At 46.6% G+C, this 23,036-nt stretch overlaps 1 protein-coding gene across 3 annotated transcripts in view; it reads left to right on the top strand.

Moving 5' to 3' along the window:
* The window catches only part of L1CAM (L1 cell adhesion molecule), a 242,046-nt gene that overhangs the window by 167,290 nt on the left and 51,720 nt on the right, over window positions 1–23,036 (top strand). For all 3 annotated transcript variants that reach the window (XM_073639824.1, XM_073639823.1, XM_073639825.1), the window contains exon 5: window positions 22,150–22,272. In XM_073639824.1, coding sequence (XP_073495925.1) covers window positions 22,150–22,272 — 123 coding nt within the window. The remainder of the gene's footprint in view (window positions 1–22,149; window positions 22,273–23,036) is intronic.

The following is a 23,036-nucleotide window of genomic DNA, read 5'->3' as shown; positions in this document are numbered from 1 at the left end:
CCCCCACATAGCCCTCCATACAGTATAATGGCTCCACATAGTCCTCCCATACAGTATCATGACCCCCATATAGCCCTCCATACAGTATAATGGCCCCACATAGTCCTCCTACAGTATAATGGACCCCACATAGTCTTCCATACTGAATAATGGGCCCCACATAGTCCTTCATACAGAATAATGGGCCCCACATAGTCCTCCATACAGTATAATGACCCCCATATATCCCTCCATACAGAATAATGGGCCCCACATAGTCCTCCATACTGAATAATGGGCCCCACATATTCTTCCATACTGAATAATGGGCCCCACATAGTCCTTCATACAGAATAATGGGCCCCACATAGTCCTCCATACAGTATAATGACCCCCATATAGCCCTCCATACAGAATAATGAGCCCCACATAGTCCTCCATACTGAATAATGGGCCCCACATAGTCTTCCATACTGAATAATGGGCCACGCATAGTCCTTCATACAGAATAATGGGCCCCACATAGTCCTCCATACTGAATAATGGGCCCCACATAGTCCTCCTAACAGAATAATGGGCCCCACATAGTCTTCCATACTGAATAATGGGCCCCACATAGTCCTTCATACAGAATAATGGGCCCCACATAGTCCTCCATACGGTATAATGACCCCCATATAGCCCTCCATACAGAATAATTGGCCCCACATAGTCCTCCATACTGAATAATGGGCCCCACATAGTCCTTCATACAGAATAATGGCCCCACCTAGTCCTCCATACAGAATAATGGCCCCACATAGTCCTCCATACAGTATAATAGCCCCACATAGTCCTCCATGCAGTATAATGGCCCCACATAGTCCTCCATACAGTATATTGATCCCCATATAGGCCTCCATACAGAATAATGGGCCCCACATAGCCCTCCATACAGTATAATGACCCCCATATAGCCCTTCATACAGAATAATGGGCCCCACATAGTCCTCCATACAGTATAATGACCCCCATATAGCCCTCCATACAGTATAATCGCTCCACATAGTCCTCCATACAGTATAATGACCACATAGAGCCTTCCATACAGAATAATGGGCCCCACATAGTCCTCCATACAGTATAATGACCCCCATATAGCCCTCCATACAGTATAATGGCTCCACATAGTCCTCCCATACAGTATCATGACCCCCATATAGCCCTCCATACAGAATAATGGGCCCCACATAGTCCTCCATACAGAATAATGACCCCACATAGTCCTACATAAGTATAATCTGCACCACATAGTACTCCATACAGTATAATGGGCCCCACATAGTCCTGCATACGGAATAATGGGCCCCACATAGTCTTCCATGCAATAATGAGCCCCACATAGTCCTCCATACAGTAAAATGACCCCATATAGCCCTCCATACAATATAAAGGCCCCATATAGTCCTCCATACAGTATAATGGCCCCACATAGTCCTCCATACAGTATAATGACCCCCATATAGCCCTCCATACAGAATAATGGATCCCACATAGCCCTCCATACAGTATAAAGACCCCCATATAGCCCTCCATACAGTATAATGGCTCCACATAGTCGTCCATACAGTATAATGACCCCCATATAGCCCTCCATACAGAATAATGGGCCCCACATAGTCCTCCATACAGTATAATGACCCCCATATAGCCCTCCATACTGAATAATGGGCCCCACATAGTCCTCCATACAGAATAATGACCCCACATAGTCCTAAATACAGTATAATGGGCCCCACATGGTCCTCCATACAGTATAATGACCCCATATAGCCCTCCATACAGTATAATGGCCCCATATAGTCCTCCATACAGTATAATGGTCCCACGTAGTCCTCCATACAGAATAATGGGCCCCACATAGTCCTCCATACAGAATAATGGGCCCCACATAGCCCTCCATACAGTATAAAGATCCCATATAGTCCTCCATACATTATAATGACCCCCATATAGCCCTCCATACAGAATAATGACCCCACATAGTCCTACATACAGGATAATGGGCCCCACATAAAGTAGTCCTCCATACAGAATAATGGGCCCCACATAGTCGTCCATACAGTATAATGGCCCCACATAGTCCTCCATACAGTATAATGGACCCCACATAGTCCTCCATACAGTATAATGGCCCCACATAGTCATCCATACAGAATACTAGGCCTCACATAGTCCTCCATACAGTATAATGGCTCCACATAGTCCTCCATACAGAATAATGGCCCCACATAGTCCTCCATACAGTATAATGACCCCCATATAGCCCTCTATACAGTATAATGGCCCCACATAGTCCTCCATATAGTATAATGACCCCCATATAGCCCTCCATACAGTATAATGGCCCTACATAGTCCTCCATACAGTATAATGACCATCCATATAGCCCTCCATACAGAATAATGGGCCCCACATAGCCCTCCATACAGTATAATGACCCCCATATAGCCCTTCATACAGAATAATGGGCCCCACATAGTCCTCCATACAGTATAATGACCCCCATATAGCCCTCCATACAGAATAATGGGTCCCACATAGTCCTCCATACAGAATAATGACCCCACATAGTCCTACATACAGTATAATGGGCCCCACATAGTCCTCCATACAGTATAATGGGCCCCACATAGTCCTCCATACGGAATAATGGGCCCCACATAGTCCTCCATACAGAATAATGACCCCACATAGTCCTCCATACAGAATAATGTGCCCCACATAATCCTCCACACAGAATAATGGGCCCCACATAGTCCTCCATACAGAATAATGTGCCCCACATAGTCCTCCATACAGAATAATGGGCCCAACATAGTCCTCCATACAGAATAATGGGCCCCACATAGTCCTCCATACAGAATAATGGGCCCCACATAGTCCTCCATACAGAATAATGGGCCCCACATTGTCCTCCATACAGTATTATGGGCTCTACATAGTCCTCCATACAGAATAATGGGCCCTACATAGTCCTTCATACAGTATAATGGGCCCCACATAGTCCTCCATACAGAATAATGGGCCCCACATAGTTCTCCATACAGAATAATGGGCTCCACATAGTCCTCTATACAGAATAATCGCCCCACATAGTCCTCCATACAATATAATGGGCCCCGCATAGTCCTCCATACAGTATAATGGCCCCACTTAGTCCTCCATACAGTATAATGGGCCCCACATAGTCCTCCATGCAGAATAATGGCCACACATAGTCCTCCATACAGTAAAATGGGCCCCACATAGTCCTCCATACAGTATAATGGGCCCACATAGTCATCCATACAGAATACTAGGCCTCACATAGTCCTCCATACAGTATAATGGCCCCACATAGTCCTCCATACAGAATAATGGCCCCACATAGTCCTCCATACAGTATAATGACCCCAATATAGCCCTCTATACAGTATAATGGCCCCACATAGTCCTCCATATAGTATAATGACCCCATATAGCCCTCCATACAGTATAATGGCCCTACATAGTCCTCCATACAGTATAATGACCATCCATATAGCCCTCCATACAGAATAATGGGCCCCACATAGCCCTCCATACAGTATAATGACCCCCATATAGCCCTTCATACAGAATAATGGGCCCCACATAGTCCTCCATACAGTATAATGACCCCCATATAGCCCTCCATACAGAATAATGGGCCCCACATAGTCCTCCATACAGAATAATGACCCCACATAGTCCTACATACAGTATAATGGGCCCCAAATAGTCCTCCATACAGTATAATGGGCCCCACATAGTCCTCCATACGGAATAATGGGCCCCACATAGTCCTCCATACAGAAAAATGGGCCCCACATAGTACTACATACAGAATAATGGCCCCACATAGTCCTCCATACAGTATAATGGGCCCCACATAGTCCTCCATGCAGAATAATGGCCCCACATAGTCCTCCATACAGTATAATGGGCCCCACATAGTCCTCCATGCAGAATAATGGCCCCACATAGTCCTCCATACAGTATAATGGGCCCCACATAGTCCTCCATACAGTATAATGGGCCCCACATAGTCCTCCATAGAGAATAATGGCCCCACATAGTCCTCCATACAGTATAATGGGCCCCACATAGTCCTCCATACAGTATAATGGACCTCACATAGTCCTCCATACAGTATACTGGCCCCACATAGTCCTCCATATAGTATAATGGGCCTCACATAGTCCTCCATACAGTATACTGGCCCCATATAGTCCTACATACAGAATAATGGCCCCACATAGTCCTCCATACAGTTTAATGGGCCCCACATAGTCCTCCATACAGAATAATGGCCCCACATAGTCCTCCATACAGTATAATGGGCCACACATAGTCCTCCATACAGAATAATGGCCCCACATAGTCCTCCATACCGAATAATGGCCCCACATAGTCCTCCATACAGTATAATGGCCCCACATAGTCCTCCATACAGTATAATGACCCCCATATAGCCCTCCATACAGTATAATGGCCCCACATAGTCCTCCATACAGTATAATGGACCCCACATAGTCTTCCATACTGAATAATGGGCCCCACATAGTCCTTCATACAGAATAATGGGCCCCACATAGTCCTCCATACAGTATAATGACCCCCATATATCCCTCCATACAGAATAATGGGCCCCACATAGTCCTCCATACTGAATAATGGGCCCCACATATTCTTCCATACTGAATAATGGGCCCCACATAGTCCTTCATACAGAATAATGGGCCCCACATAGTCCTCCATACTGAATAATGGGCCCCACATAGTCCTCCTAACAGAATAATGGGCCCCACATAGTCTTCCATGCTGAATAATGGGCCCCACATAGTCCTTCATACAGAATAATGGGCCCCACATAGTCCTCCATACGGTATAATGACCCCCATATAGCCCTCCATACAGAATAATTGGCCCCACATAGTCCTCCATACTGAACAATGGGCCCCACATAGTCCTTCATACAGAATAATGGCCCCACCTAGTCCTCCATACAGAATAATGGCCCCACATAGTCCTCCATACAGTATAATAGCCCCACATAGTCCTCCATGCAGTATAATGGCCCCACATAGTCCTCCATACAGTATATTGATCCCCATATAGGCCTCCATACAGAATAATGGGCCCCACATAGCCCTCCATACAGTATAATGACCCCCATATAGCCCTTCATACAGAATAATGGCCCCACATAGTCCTCCAAACAGTATAATGACCCCCATATAGCCCTCCATACAGTATAATCGCTCCACATAGTCCTCCATACAGTATAATGACCACATATAGCCTTCCATACAGAATAATGGGCCCCACATAGTCCTCCATACAGTATAATGACCCCCATATAGCCCTCCATACAGTATAATGGCTCCACATAGTCCTCCCATACAGTATCATGACCCCCATATAGCCCTCCATACAGTATAATGGCCCCACATAGTCCTCCTACAGTATAATGGACCCCACATAGTCTTCCATACTGAATAATGGGCCCCACATAGTCCTTCATACAGAATAATGGGCCCCACATAGTCCTCCATACAGTATAATGACCCCCATATATCCCTCCATACAGAATAATGGGCCCCACATAGTCCTCCATACTGAATAATGGGCCCCACATATTCTTCCATACTGAATAATGGGCCCCACATAGTCCTTCATACAGAATAATGGGCCCCACATAGTCCTCCATACAGTATAATGACCCCCATATAGCCCTCCATACAGAATAATGGGCCCCACATAGTCCTCCATACTGAATAATGGGCCCCACATAGTCTTCCATACTGAATAATGGGCCACGCATAGTCCTTCATACAGAATAATGGGCCCCACATAGTCCTCCATACTGAATAATGGGCCCCACATAGTCCTCCTAACAGAATAATGGGCCCCACATAGTCTTCCATACTGAATAATGGGCCCCACATAGTCCTTCATACAGAATAATGGGCCCCACATAGTCCTCCATACGGTATAATGACCCCCATGTAGCCCTCCATACAGAATAATTGGCCCCACATAGTCCTCCATACTGAATAATGGGCCCCACATAGTCCTTCATACAGAATAATGGCCCCACCTAGTCCTCCATACAGAATAATGGCCCCACATAGTCCTCCATACAGTATAATAGCCCCACATAGTCCTCCATGCAGTATAATGGCCCCACATAGTCCTCCATACAGTATATTGATCCCCATATAGGCCTCCATACAGAATAATGGGCCCCACATAGCCCTCCATACAGTATAATGACCCCCATATAGCCCTTCATACAGAATAATGGGCCCCACATAGTCCTCCATACAGTATAATGACCCCCATATAGCCCTCCATACAGTATAATCGCTCCACATAGTCCTCCATACAGTATAATAACCACATAGAGCCTTCCATACAGAATAATGGGCCCCACATAGTCCTCCATACAGTATAATGACCCCCATATAGCCCTCCATACAGTATAATGGCTCCACATAGTCCTCCCATACAGTATCATGACCCCCATATAGCCCTCCATACAGAATAATGGGCCCCACATAGTCCTCCATACAGAATAATGACCCCACATAGTCCTACATAAGTATAATGTGCACCACATAGTACTCCATACAGTATAATGGGCCCCACATAGTCCTGCATACGGAATAATGGGCCCCACATAGTCTTCCATGCAATAATGAGCCCCACATAGTCCTCCATACAGTAAAATGACCCCATATAGCCCTCCATACAATATAAAGGCCCCATATAGTCCTCCATACAGTATAATGGCCCCACATAGTCCTCCATACAGTATAATGACCCCCATATAGCCCTTCATACAGAATAATGGGCCCCACATAGTCCTCCATACAGTATAATGACCCCCATATAGCCCTCCATACAGTATAATCGCTCCACATAGTCCTCCATACAGTATAATGACCACATATAGCCTTCCATACAGAATAATGGGCCCCACATAGTCCTCCATACAGTATAATGACCCCCATATAGCCCTCCATACAGTATAATGGCTCCACATAGTCCTCCCATACAGTATCATGACCCCCATATAGCCCTCCATACAGTATAATGGCCCCACATAGTCCTCCTACAGTATAATGGACCCCACATAGTCTTCCATACTGAATAATGGGCCCCACATAGTCCTTCATACAGAATAATGGGCCCCACATAGTCCTCCATACAGTATAATGACCCCCATATATCCCTCCATACAGAATAATGGGTCCCACATAGTCCTCCATACTGAATAATGGGCCCCACATATTCTTCCATACTGAATAATGGGCCCCACATAGTCCTTCATACAGAATAATGGGCCCCACATAGTCCTCCATACAGTATAATGACCCCCATATAGCCCTCCATACAGAATAATGAGCCCCACATAGTCCTCCATACTGAATAATGGGCCCCACATAGTCTTCCATACTGAATAATGGGCCACGCATAGTCCTTCATACAGAATAATGGGCCCCACATAGTCCTCCATACTGAATAATGGGCCCCACATAGTCCTCCTAACAGAATAATGGGCCCCACATAGTCTTCCATACTGAATAATGGGCCCCACATAGTCCTTCATACAGAATAATGGGCCCCACATAGTCCTCCATACGGTATAATGACCCCCATATAGCCCTCCATACAGAATAATTGGCCCCACATAGTCCTCCATACTGAATAATGGGCCCCACATAGTCCTTCATACAGAATAATGGCCCCACCTAGTCCTCCATACAGAATAATGGCCCCACATAGTCCTCCATACAGTATAATAGCCCCACATAGTCCTCCATGCAGTATAATGGCCCCACATAGTCCTCCATACAGTATATTGATCCCCATATAGGCCTCCATACAGAATAATGGGCCCCACATAGCCCTCCATACAGTATAATGACCCCCATATAGCCCTTCATACAGAATAATGGGCCCCACATAGTCCTCCATACAGTATAATGACCCCCATATAGCCCTCCATACAGTATAATCGCTCCACATAGTCCTCCATACAGTATAATGACCACATAGAGCCTTCCATACAGAATAATGGGCCCCACATAGTCCTCCATACAGTATAATGACCCCCATATAGCCCTCCATACAGTATAATGGCTCCACATAGTCCTCCCATACAGTATCATGACCCCCATATAGCCCTCCATACAGAATAATGGGCCCCACATAGTCCTCCATACAGAATAATGACCCCACATAGTCCTACATAAGTATAATGTGCACCACATAGTACTCCATACAGTATAATGGGCCCCACATAGTCCTGCATACGGAATAATGGGCCCCACATAGTCTTCCATGCAATAATGAGCCCCACATAGTCCTCCATACAGTAAAATGACCCCATATAGCCCTCCATACAATATAAAGGCCCCATATAGTCCTCCATACAGTATAATGGCCCCACATAGTCCTCCATACAGTATAATGACCCCCATATAGCCCTCCATACAGAATAATGGATCCCACATAGCCCTCCATACAGTATAAAGACCCCCATATAGCCCTCCATACAGTATAATGGCTCCACATAGTCGTCCATACAGTATAATGACCCCCATATAGCCCTCCATACAGAATAATGGGCCCCACATAGTCCTCCATACAGTATAATGACCCCCATATAGCCCTCCATACTGAATAATGGGCCCCACATAGTCCTCCATACAGAATAATGACCCCACATAGTCCTAAATACAGTATAATGGGCCCCACATGGTCCTCCATACAGTATAATGACCCCATATAGCCCTCCATACAGTATAATGGCCCCATATAGTCCTCCATACAGTATAATGGTCCCACGTAGTCCTCCATACAGAATAATGGGCCCCACATAGTCCTCCATACAGAATAATGGGCCCCACATAGCCCTCCATACAGTATAAAGATCCCATATAGTCCTCCATACATTATAATGACCCCCATATAGCCCTCCATACAGAATAATGACCCCACATAGTCCTACATACAGGATAATGGGCCCCACATAAAGTAGTCCTCCATACAGAATAATGGGCCCCACATAGTCGTCCATACAGTATAATGGCCCCACATAGTCCTCCATACAGTATAATGGACCCCACATAGTCCTCCATACAGTATAATGGCCCCACATAGTCATCCATACAGAATACTAGGCCTCACATAGTCCTCCATACAGTATAATGGCCCCACATAGTCCTCCATACAGAATAATGGCCCCACATAGTCCTCCATACAGTATAATGACCCCCATATAGCCCTCTATACAGTATAATGGCCCCACATAGTCCTCCATATAGTATAATGACCCCCATATAGCCCTCCATACAGTATAATGGCCCTACATAGTCCTCCATACAGTATAATGACCATCCATATAGCCCTCCATACAGAATAATGGGCCCCACATAGCCCTCCATACAGTATAATGACCCCCATATAGCCCTTCATACAGAATAATGGGCCCCACATAGTCCTCCATACAGTATAATGACCCCCATATAGCCCTCCATACAGAATAATGGGTCCCACATAGTCCTCCATACAGAATAATGACCCCACATAGTCCTACATACAGTATAATGGGCCCCACATAGTCCTCCATACAGTATAATGGGCCCCACATAGTCCTCCATACGGAATAATGGGCCCCACATAGTCCTCCATACAGAATAATGACCCCACATAGTCCTCCATACAGAATAATGTGCCCCACATAATCCTCCACACAGAATAATGGGCCCCACATAGTCCTCCATACAGAATAATGTGCCCCACATAGTCCTCCATACAGAATAATGGGCCCAACATAGTCCTCCATACAGAATAATGGGCCCCACATAGTCCTCCATACAGAATAATGGGCCCCACATAGTCCTCCATACAGAATAATGGGCCCCACATTGTCCTCCATACAGTATTATGGGCTCTACATAGTCCTCCATGCAGAATAATGGCCACACATAGTCCTCCATACAATATAATGGGCCCCGCATAGTCCTCCATACAGTATAATGGCCCCACTTAGTCCTCCATACAGTATAATGGGCCCCACATAGTCCTCCATGCAGAATAATGGCCACACATAGTCCTCCATACAGTAAAATGGGCCCCACATAGTCCTCCATACAGTATAATGGGCCCACATAGTCATCCATACAGAATACTAGGCCTCACATAGTCCTCCATACAGTATAATGGCCCCACATAGTCCTCCATACAGAATAATGGCCCCACATAGTCCTCCATACAGTATAATGACCCCAATATAGCCCTCTATACAGTATAATGGCCCCACATAGTCCTCCATATAGTATAATGACCCCCATATAGCCCTCCATACAGTATAATGGCCCTACATAGTCCTCCATACAGTATAATGACCATCCATATAGCCCTCCATACAGAATAATGGGCCCCACATAGCCCTCCATACAGTATAATGACCCCCATATAGCCCTTCATACAGAATAATGGGCCCCACATAGTCCTCCATACAGTATAATGACCCCCATATAGCCCTCCATACAGAATAATGGGCCCCACATAGTCCTCCATACAGAATAATGACCCCACATAGTCCTACATACAGTATAATGGGCCCCACATAGTCCTCCATACAGTATAATGGGCCCCACATAGTCCTCCATACGGAATAATGGGCCCCACATAGTCCTCCATACAGAATAATGACCCCACATAGTCCTCCATACAGAATAATGTGCCCCACATAATCCTCCACACAGAATAATGGGCCCCACATAGTCCTCCATACAGAATAATGTGCCCCACATAGTCCTCCATACAGAATAATGGGCCCAACATAGTCCTCCATACAGAATAATGGGCCCCACATAGTCCTCCATACAGAATAATGGGCCCCACATAGTCCTCCATACAGAATAATGGGCCCCACATTGTCCTCCATACAGTATTATGGGCTCTACATAGTCCTCCATACAGAATAATGGGCCCCACATAGTCCTCCATACAGTATAATGGGCCCCACATAGTCCTCCATACAGAATAATGGGCCCCACATAGTTCTCCATACAGAATAATGGGCTCCACATAGTCCTCTATACAGAATAATCGCCCCACATAGTCCTCCATACAATATAATGGGCCCCGCATAGTCCTCCATACAGTATAATGGCCCCACATAGTCCTCCATACAGTATAATGGGCCCCACATAGTCCTCCATGCAGAATAATGGCCACACATAGTCCTCCATACAGTAAAATGGGCCCCACATAGTCCTCCATACAGTATAATGGGCCCACATAGTCATCCATACAGAATACTAGGCCTCACATAGTCCTCCATACAGTATAATGGCCCCACATAGTCCTCCATACAGAATAATGGCCCCACATAGTCCTCCATACAGTATAATGACCCCAATATAGCCCTCTATACAGTATAATGGCCCCACATAGTCCTCCATATAGTATAATGACCCCCATATAGCCCTCCATACAGTATAATGGCCCTACATAGTCCTCCATACAGTATAATGACCATCCATATAGCCCTCCATACAGAATAATGGGCCCCACATAGCCCTCCATACAGTATAATGACCCCCATATAGCCCTTCATACAGAATAATGGGCCCCACATAGTCCTCCATACAGTATAATGACCCCCATATAGCCCTCCATACAGAATAATGGGCCCCACATAGTCCTCCATACAGAATAATGACCCCACATAGTCCTACATACAGTATAATGGGCCCCACATAGTCCTCCATACAGTATAATGGGCCCCACATAGTCCTCCATACGGAATAATGGGCCCCACATAGTCCTCCATACAGAATAATGACCCCACATAGTCCTCCATACAGAATAATGTGCCCCACATAATCCTCCACACAGAATAATGGGCCCCACATAGTCCTCCATACAGAATAATGTGCCCCACATAGTCCTCCATACAGAATAATGGGCCCAACATAGTCCTCCATACAGAATAATGGGCCCCACATAGTCCTCCATACAGAATAATGGGCCCCACATAGTCCTCCATACAGAATAATGGGCCCCACATTGTCCTCCATACAGTATTATGGGCTCTACATAGTTCTCCATACAGAATAATGGGCCCCACATAGTCCTCCATACAGTATAATGGGCCCCACATAGTCCTCCATACAGAATAATGGGCCCCACATAGTTCTCCATACAGAATAATGGGCTCCACATAGTCCTCTATACAGAATAATCGCCCCACATAGTCCTCCATACAATATAATGGGCCCCGCATAGTCCTCCATACAGTATAATGGCCCCACATAGTCCTCCATACAGTATAATGGGCCCCACATAGTCCTCCATGCAGAATAATGGCCCCACATAGTCCTCCATACAGTAAAATGGGCCCCACATAGTCCTCCATACAGTATAATGGGCCCCACATAGTCCTCCATAGAGAATAATGGCTCCACATAGTCCTCCATACAGTATAATGGGCCCCACATAGTCCTCCATACAGTATAATGGCTCCACATAGTCCTCCATACAGAATAATGGCTCCACATAGTCCTCCATAGAGAATAATGGCCCCACATAGTCCTCCATACAGTATAATGGGCCCCACATAGTCCTCCATACAGTATAATGGCCCCCACATAGTCCTCCATACAGTATAATGGGCCTCACATAGTCCTCCATACAGTATACTGGCCCCACATTGTCCTCCATACAGTATAATGGGCCTCATATAGTCCTCCATACAGTTTACTGGCCCCACATAGTCCTACATACAGAATAATGGCCCCACATAGTCCTCCATACAGTTTAATGGGCCCCACATAGTCCTCCATACAGAATAATGGCTTCACATAGTCCTCCATACAGTATAATGGGCCACACATAGTCCTCCATACAGAATAATGGCCCCACATAGTCTTCCATACCGAATAATGGCCCCACATAGTCCTCCATACAGTATAATGGCCCCACATAGTCCTCCATACAGTATAATGACCCCCATATAGCCCTCCATACAGTATAATGGCCCCACATAGTCCTCCATACAGTATAATGGACCCCACATAGTCTTCCATACTGAATAATGGCCCCCACATAGTCCTTCATACAGAATAATGGGCCCCACATAGTCCTCCATACAGTATAATGACCCCCATATATCCCTCCATACAGAATAATGGGCCCCACATAGTCCTCCATACTGAATAATGGGCCCCACATATTCTTCCATACTGAATAATGGGCCCCACATAGTCCTTCTTACAGAATAATGGGCCCCACATAGTCCTCCATACAGTATAATGACCCCCATATAGCCCTCCATACAGAATAATGGGCCCCACATAGTCCTCCATACTGAATAATGGGCCCCACATAGTCTTCCATACTGAATAATGGGCCCCACATAGTCCTTCATACAGAATAATGGGCCCCACATAGTCCTCCATACTGAATAATGGGCCCCACATAGTCCTCCTAACAGAATAATGGGCCCCACATAGTCTTCCATACTGAATAATGGGCCCCACATAGTTCTTCATACAGAATAATGGGCCCCACATAGTCCTCCATACGGTATAATGACCCCCATATAGCCCTCCATACAGAATAATGGGCCCCACATAGTCCTCCATACTGAATAATGGGCCCCACATAGTCCTTCATACAGAATAATGGCCCCACCTAGTCCTCCATACAGAATAATGGCCCCACATAGTCCTCCATACAGTATAATAGCCCCACATAGTCCTCCATACAGTATAATGGCCCCACATAGTCCTCCATACAGTATATTGATCCCCATATAGGCCTCCATACAGAATAATGGGCCCCACATAGCCCTCCATACAGTATAATGACCCCCATATAGCCCTTCATACAGAATAATGGGCCCCACATAGTCCTCCATACAGTATAATGACCCTTATATAGCCCTCCATACAGTATAATCGCTCCACATAGTCCTCCATACAGTATAATGACCACATATAGCCTTCCATACAGAATAATGGGCCCCACATAGTCTTCCATACAGAATAATGGGCCCCACATAGTCCTCCATACAGTATAATGGGCTCTACATAGTCCTCCATACAGAATAATGGGCCCCACATAGTCCTCCATACAGTATAATGGGCCCCACATAGTCCTTCATACAGAATAATGGGCCCCACATAGTTCTCCATACAGAATAATGGGCTACACATAGTCCTCTATACAGAATAATCGCCCCACATAGTCCTCCATACAATATAATGGGCCCCGCATAGTCCTCCATACAGTATAATGGCGCCACATAGTCCTCCATACAGTATAATGGGCCCCACATAGTCCTCCATGCAGAATAATGGCCCCACATAGTCCTCCATACAGTAAAATGGGCCCCACATAGTCCTCCATACAGTATAATGACCCCCATATAGCCCTCCATACAGAATAATGGCCCCACATAGTCCTCCATACAATATAATGGGCCCCGCATAGTCCTCCATACAGTATAATGGCCCCACATAGTCCTCCATACAGTATAATGGGCCCCACATAGTCCTCCATGCAGAATAATGGCCCCACATAGTCCTCCATACAGTAAAATGGGCCCCACATAGTCCTCCATACAGTATAATGGGCCCCACATAGTCCTCCATAGAGAATAATGGCTCCACATAGTCCTCCATACAGTATAATGGGCCCCACATAGTCCTCCATACAGTATAATGGCTCCACATAGTCCTCCATACAGAATAATGGCTCCACATAGTCCTCCATAGAGAATAATGGCCCCACATAGTCCTCCATACAGTATAATGGGCCCCACATAGTCCTCCATACAGTATAATGGCCCCCACATAGTCCTCCATACAGTATAATGGGCCTCACATAGTCCTCCATACAGTATACTGGCCCCACATTGTCCTCCATACAGTATAATGGGCCTCATATAGTCCTCCATACAGTTTACTGGCCCCACATAGTCCTACATACAGAATAATGGCCCCACATAGTCCTCCATACAGTTTAATGGGCCCCACATAGTCCTCCATACAGAATAATGGCTTCACATAGTCCTCCATACAGTATAATGGGCCACACATAGTCCTCCATACAGAATAATGGCCCCACATAGTCTTCCATACCGAATAATGGCCCCACATAGTCCTCCATACAGTATAATGGCCCCACATAGTCCTCCATACAGTATAATGACCCCCATATAGCCCTCCATACAGTATAATGGCCCCACATAGTCCTCCATACAGTATAATGGACCCCACATAGTCTTCCATACTGAATAATGGCCCCCACATAGTCCTTCATACAGAATAATGGGCCCCACATAGTCCTCCATACAGTATAATGACCCCCATATATCCCTCCATACAGAATAATGGGCCCCACATAGTCCTCCATACTGAATAATGGGCCCCACATATTCTTCCATACTGAATAATGGGCCCCACATAGTCCTTCTTACAGAATAATGGGCCCCACATAGTCCTCCATACAGTATAATGACCCCCATATAGCCCTCCATACAGAATAATGGGCCCCACATAGTCCTCCATACTGAATAATGGGCCCCACATAGTCTTCCATACTGAATAATGGGCCCCACATAGTCCTTCATACAGAATAATGGGCCCCACATAGTCCTCCATACTGAATAATGGGCCCCACATAGTCCTCCTAACAGAATAATGGGCCCCACATAGTCTTCCATACTGAATAATGGGCCCCACATAGTTCTTCATACAGAATAATGGGCCCCACATAGTCCTCCATACGGTATAATGACCCCCATATAGCCCTCCATACAGAATAATGGGCCCCACATAGTCCTCCATACTGAATAATGGGCCCCACATAGTCCTTCATACAGAATAATGGCCCCACCTAGTCCTCCATACAGAATAATGGCCCCACATAGTCCTCCATACAGTATAATAGCCCCACATAGTCCTCCATACAGTATAATGGCCCCACATAGTCCTCCATACAGTATATTGATCCCCATATAGGCCTCCATACAGAATAATGGGCCCCACATAGCCCTCCATACAGTATAATGACCCCCATATAGCCCTTCATACAGAATAATGGGCCCCACATAGTCCTCCATACAGTATAATGACCCTTATATAGCCCTCCATACAGTATAATCGCTCCACATAGTCCTCCATACAGTATAATGACCACATATAGCCTTCCATACAGAATAATGGGCCCCACATAGTCTTCCATACAGAATAATGGGCCCCACATAGTCCTCCATACAGTATAATGGGCTCTACATAGTCCTCCATACAGAATAATGGGCCCCACATAGTCCTCCATACAGTATAATGGGCCCCACATAGTCCTTCATACAGAATAATGGGCCCCACATAGTTCTCCATACAGAATAATGGGCTACACATAGTCCTCTATACAGAATAATCGCCCCACATAGTCCTCCATACAATATAATGGGCCCCGCATAGTCCTCCATACAGTATAATGGCGCCACATAGTCCTCCATACAGTATAATGGGCCCCACATAGTCCTCCATGCAGAATAATGGCCCCACATAGTCCTCCATACAGTAAAATGGGCCCCACATAGTCCTCCATACAGTATAATGACCCCCATATAGCCCTCCATACAGAATAATGGCCCCACATAGTCCTCCATACAATATAATGGGCCCCGCATAGTCCTCCATACAGTATAATGGCCCCACATAGTCCTCCATACAGTATAATGGGCCCCACATAGTCCTCCATGCAGAATAATGGCCCCACATAGTCCTCCATACAGTAAAATGGGCCTCACATAGCTCTCCATATTGTATAATGACCCCCATATAGCCCTCCAAATAAGAGGGCATCACTGACATCAGTCAGTTGCCGCTAGCACTGTTACGCCACAGCCCACACAGCTGGAGTTTTTTTTTTTTTTTGGTAGGCCACGAAAAAAAATGTCACTAATTGCAAAACAGGATAATTCCTAGTCGCTAATGATAAGATGTGCAATACAAAGAAGCCTTAATTAACATTTCCACGAGGCTGGCAATAACGAGAGGCATTATTAAAGGGGAAAGTATTCTTGTGAAGGTGATGGATGACCTTCACGGGATGTGTAAAAGCGCAGTCATCATTTACTTCTACCTGCTCCGGCTGTGCTGTGCGCTGTTACCATGGAGACGGTTGGCACGGTAACACTACTGCAGATGATGTAAGATGGGGAATTAAAAATCGTATGCACCCCCGGTACACCGCCGTCTCGTTGCATCAACCAAAGCCATCTTTATAGCGTGCCGTCATGGGCATCGTCACTAAAGTCAATAAGGGAAGATGCTCCTGACCCGGTTGGTGGAAGGCCAGATCACTGTGTGTTGTATATACGTATCACATACAGACATTATGGTTGGGGGGGTGCAGCCGGGGGCTCCTAAAAGAGGCCGCAGTGCCACTAATAACTGAGTTTGAGAAGCAACTTTGGGTCTATAGCCAATGGGGGACGCTGGGACCTCCGGGCAGGTTGGTGTGACGCAATGCCCTAATAATGCCAGCCTGCACCATACCACTGACCAGGCCATGGACTGTAAGGCTATGTTCACACATCATGTTTTTTTCTGCGTTCATTTTCTGCAGCAAACCCTGATCTCTTGCCAGGAGGTTGTTCAGGATTTTTGTTGCTGTTTTCTTGCTTTTTTTTTGGGTGCACTTTTTCGGCGTTTTTTTCACTGTCCTTTTGTCTCTGTTATGCATGTACATAAAGTTGACTAAAAAAAAATCTTATTCTGGCTTAGGCACAAAAAACGCTGAAAAAAACGCTGAAAACTTGACACCTGCATTTTTTCAGCATTTTTTTTCACCACCCATTACTTCCTATGGGTGAAAAAACACCGAAAGAAGTGACATGCCCTATCTTGCAAAAAAAAACCTGCAAAGCACAAAATCCTGAACAAAAAAACCAAGGTGTGTGCAGGAGATTTCTGGAACCTCCTAGACTTTGCTGGTACTGTAAAACACAGCTGAAAATTTGCATAAAAAACGCTGAAAAGATTATGATGTGTGAACATAGCCTTAGAGGCGGCACTGACTTTTTTAGAAAAATTATTGTGGGAACAGGTGAAATGAATTTAAAATTTGGGGAGGGGACGCTTTTACAGTGCTGGGGCTGACTTAGCATGGGCACTATTACTATGTGGGGGCACTAAAGGGGTTCTTTTACTATGTTGGAGCTTAAATAAGGGGCACTTTTACTGTGCCAGGGCATAAAGGAACACTTTCTTTGAGTTGGGGTTTACTTAGGGGCACTACTACTCCATAACGGCCAACAGTGACAAATTTTTTCTCCACTGCCCAATTCTTTATGGGCAGGGCTGGGTTTGGGGTTTAGGGGCTGGACATAAATCATCTTCATACTAATACCAGCTTTAATGTTACAGTGTGGGGGCAGCGTGTGGGGACTTTTACTAAGCAGGGGCATTAATGAGGCACTATAAGGGGGCACTATTACTGTGCAGGGGCATTAATGAGGCACTGTAAGGGGGCATTATTACCGTTACTCTATAGGGGAACAAAGAAGAACACTATTACTGTGTTTGTGAACTAAGGGGGCACTATTACTCTCTTGATGCCACGTAGAAGGCACTATTATTGTATAGGGGCAGTAGAGGAGCATTATTACTGTGAAGGCACTGTTACTTTGTTGAAGGCATAGTCTCTTTATAACGACGCAAAAAGTGACACTATTAATGCGTTGAGGAACTTAGGCAGGACTATTACTAAGGTGGCACTATCACGCCGTGTTCACATGAGCGTATTTTATGGTCTGTATATGGACCCAATGCCCAGATTGACTGTGGGTCTCCTGACCTGAAATGTGAGGTGCGCTAATGTGACCCTGGCATTAAAATGTGGAGCACAAAGACAGACACTTTTATTTGCAAGGAAAGAACTATAAATATTGTTTCAGCACCATTATTTTGGAGGTAACCACAGTTAGGGCACCATTATATAAGAAGTACAGAATGCAGTTTACTACAAAGCAGGTACAGTAATGAGGGTGTGACGCATCTACTCGTAAAGCCCGTGTTTTACCCTGGGTGTTGGGGTACTTGGTGTCGGGCCCTGTGATGGAGAGATGGGGTGCAGCCGTGGCCCGGGCCCGACCCATGCTCAGGGCCGTCACATTAGAAAGAGATGGTTTGGGCTTGTCCGGGTTGAGTGGCTGATTAACGACTACGCCACCTGTGGTGCCTGGTGAAGGGTCACCAGCGCCGCTACAGTCCGCTGAGGCCTGGTGTCATGGCGGCCAAAGTTCTCACTGCTCCCCACAGGCGGAGCAAGGCCTCATGGCAGAGGGACAGGAGGATGGGGGGAAGTAGTAGTAGAGGAAGAACGGAGGCCGCGTCGTGCGGTGTGGCGCAGGAATAACAGTCCGGAGGCCATAGGGGTGAACTTCCAAGGCTTTACTCACATAGCTGGCAAAGGAAGGCGACTCCCTGCTCCCCGCGGAGTCCTGCGGTCACCAGGGACGGGGGTCCGACAACCCCCGAGTAAGTCCAGCATTCAGTCGGGACCCTACACCAGAGTGTTCCTGAACTACAGACCAATTCCCTTCCTGTCCGTGTGTGTGCAAATAGGCCGGGTCTCCCTCTGAGCTCCTCTCAGAACAAGGGTACGGGTGGCAGCTCCGCTCCGTCCGATACCCGGTGGGATCCTCTGGGCCTAACCGGGCTTTCCCGTCCAGGACGTAGAGTAGCAAGGTCAGGTGTCGGGGACCGGTACCCCTCTTGCAGCCGGAGTCCCTCTGAATATATCAGGCCGGTGAGGACAGGTGGCGTACACCGCTCCGTCTGCATCCTCCCCGGGATCCATTTGCTGTGGAGCCACACTCTAAAGCTCCCGGGGCCTTCTTGATTCTGGTCCTTGGCCGGGTTGAGACATTCCTTGTCTGCAACCTGCCCCTCGTCCCAAGGCCAGGGTACAAGGGCTGTGTCCCTTGCCGGTGCAGGCCCACACAGGATCTGCGCTCCGGGAGGGAGGTCACATTACACACAGTAGTCTGACAGCACAGTACGACCACTAAAAGAGAGACCAAGATCAAAGATGGCTATGAATTAAATATGAAATCTAAAGTGTAACTAACTTGTAAGTTCTCCACCCTCACCCACTAACTGGTTCCTACCACTTTGTGTTCCCCAGTCTCCCTGTAACCAGGGGAGCAGCACCTAGTGCATACTAGCTCCCTCTGGTGGAGAAATGTGGTGTTGGATGCAAAAGGTTAGGTCACGACTATCACACTGGCCTTACCTCAGAGGAGGAATACCACACTCCACTAGAGAAGTGCAGCATCCCTGTGGCGGTCGAACCCTCAGGGGCGCCACAAGGGCACATGGGGTAGCAGCAGGTACAGTAATGATGGCACCTGGGGTAGCAGCAGATATAGTAATGATGGCACCTAGGGTAGCAGCAGGTATAGTAATGAGGGCACCTGGGGTAGCAGCAGATATAGTAATGAGGGTACCTGAGGCAGCAGCAGGTATAGTAATGAGGGCACCTGGGGTAGCAGCAGATATAGTAATGATGGCACCTGGGGTAGCAGCAGGTATAGTAATGAGGGCACCAGGGGTAGCAGCAGATATAGTAGTGAGGGCACCTGGGGTAGCAGCAGGTACAGTAATGATGGCACCTAGGGTAGCAGCAGGTACAGTAATGATGGCACCTAGGGTAGCAGCAGGTATAGTAATGAGGGCACCTGGGGTAGCAGCAGATATAGTAATGAGGGCACCTGGGGTAGCAGCAGATATAGTAATGATGGCACCTAGGGTAGCAGCAGGTACAGTAATGATGGCACCTAGGGTAGCAGCAGGTATAGTAATGAGGGCACCTGGGGTAGCAGCAGATATAGTAATGAGGGCACCTGAGGCAGCAGCAGGTATAGTAATGAGGGCACCTGGGGTAGCAGCAGATATAGTAGTGAGGGCACCTGGGGTAGCAGCAGGTACAGTAATGATGGCACCTAGGGTAGCAGCAGGTATAGTAGTGAGGGCACCTGGGGTAGCAGCAGGTACAGTAATGAGGGAACCTGGGGTAGTAGCAGATATAGTAGTGAGGGCACCTGGGGTAGCAGCAGATATAGTAATGAGGCTCCTGGGGTAGCAGCAGATATAGTAGTGAGGGCACCTGGGGTAGCAGCAGGTCCAGTAATGAGGGCACCTGAGGTAGCAGCAGATATAGTAGTGAGGGCACCTGGGGAAGCAGCAGATATAGTAGTGAGGGCACCTGGGGTAGCAGCAGATACAGTAATGATGGCACCTAGGGTAGCAGCAGGTATAGTAATGAGGGCACCTGGGGTAGCAGCAGATATAGTAATGAGGGCACCTGGGGTAGCAGCAGGTACAGTAATGATGGCACCTAGGGTAGCAGCAGGTACAGTAATGATGGCACCTAGGGTAGCAGCAGGTATAGTAATGAGGGCACCTGGGGTAGCAGCAGATATAGTAATGAGAGCACCTGAGGCAGCAGCAGGTATAGTAATGAGGGCACCTGGTGTAGCAGCAGATATAGTAGTGAGGGCACCTGGGGTAGCAGCAGGTACAGTAATGAGGGAACCTGGGGTAGCAGCAGATATAGTAGTGAGGGCACCTGGGGTAGCAGCAGATATAGTAATGAGGCTCCTGGGGTAGCAGCAGATATAGTAGTGAGGGCACCTGGGGTAGCAGCAGGTCCAGTAATGAGGGCACCTGAGGTAGCAGCAGATATAGTAGTGAGGGCACCTGGGGAAGCAGCAGATATAGTAATGAGGATCCTGGGGTAGCAGCAGATATAGTAGTGAGGGCACCTGGGGTAGCAGCAGGTTCAGTAATGAGGGCACCTGGGGTAGCAGCAGGTACAGTAATGGTGGAAGCACTAGGATTGCACTGTTAGAGGGTTAGTAGAATTGGACATTTTTGTGAAGGTGTCTTCTCATTCCTAGATGATAAATATGCATTGCCCATTCGTCTATACTACTATCTATAATTACTGTGATGCTCAAAACAGATTGCACCTAACGTGGTGGTTTTCCACCTCCATCAAATAATTATACAATGTGCTCTTCCCCAGCTACCCCTAAATGGCAGAAAGAGAACATACAGCCTGTAATAGCTGAAGAAGGAGACTCAGTAGAACTGCCATGCATTCCCCCAAAAAGTGCTGTACCCCCACGGATCTTCTGGATGAACAGAGGTGAGTGATAACATGGATGATGGATCTATAAACATTTCTAATCTCCAGTAACCTTTATAACAAACTAATATTACTTTGTCAGGTGAGGATCTTATGCCTTTTGCAATGTGTGACGCTACATTGTGACTCTTGTTGGCCAAATTGTAGCTTTAAAATAATCACTTTCAGGTTGAGAATTACAACCAGGGTCACTGTCCAGCCCTCACAAAATCCATAGTTCAAAGGCAAATTGTGTTACCCATGCAAAGTAATCAGATTCGGGCACCATGCACTAATCTGAATTTTGATTGATTCCGATAGAAGGCACCAAATTAGACTTTGCGCCATTATGTACTACTTGAACCCCTTACCACTGCTGCACCTCCACTCTGGTGGTCACCGGTAGGGCTGTGGAGTCGGAATTGGAGTCGGTATATAATGCACTGACTCTGACTCCTAAAATATATAATAAATTGGGTGCATTAGTACAATGCAGGATGTGCTGTAAATTTTTTCATAAGAATTTGGGAAAGTTATGAAACGTCCTATAAATGTCTGTCCTATTCCTGATCTAAAGATCTCGGCTTTTAGTTGAGATGAATCTGTGCTGCACTTTATGTACATGCGTGAGGCAGTGTTGTGGAGACGGAGTCTGAGTCAGGGAAATTGAGGCGTTGGAGTCGGAGTTTTGACTTACCGACTCCACAATCCTGGTCACCGGTAGTCCCAAAAGTGATGGCATCCCTTTCAACTTACATGTGGCTGCTGCTGCAATACATGCAAAC

The sequence above is a fragment of the Phyllobates terribilis genome, unplaced genomic scaffold (assembly GCF_046119375.1).
Source record: "Phyllobates terribilis strain yellow unplaced genomic scaffold, ASM4611937v1 Scaffold_7__3_contigs__length_470593459, whole genome shotgun sequence".
Classification (NCBI taxonomy): domain Eukaryota; kingdom Metazoa; phylum Chordata; class Amphibia; order Anura; family Dendrobatidae; genus Phyllobates; species Phyllobates terribilis.
Note: the sequence above shows the minus strand (reverse complement) of the source record. Positions and strands in the feature narration are given on the sequence as shown.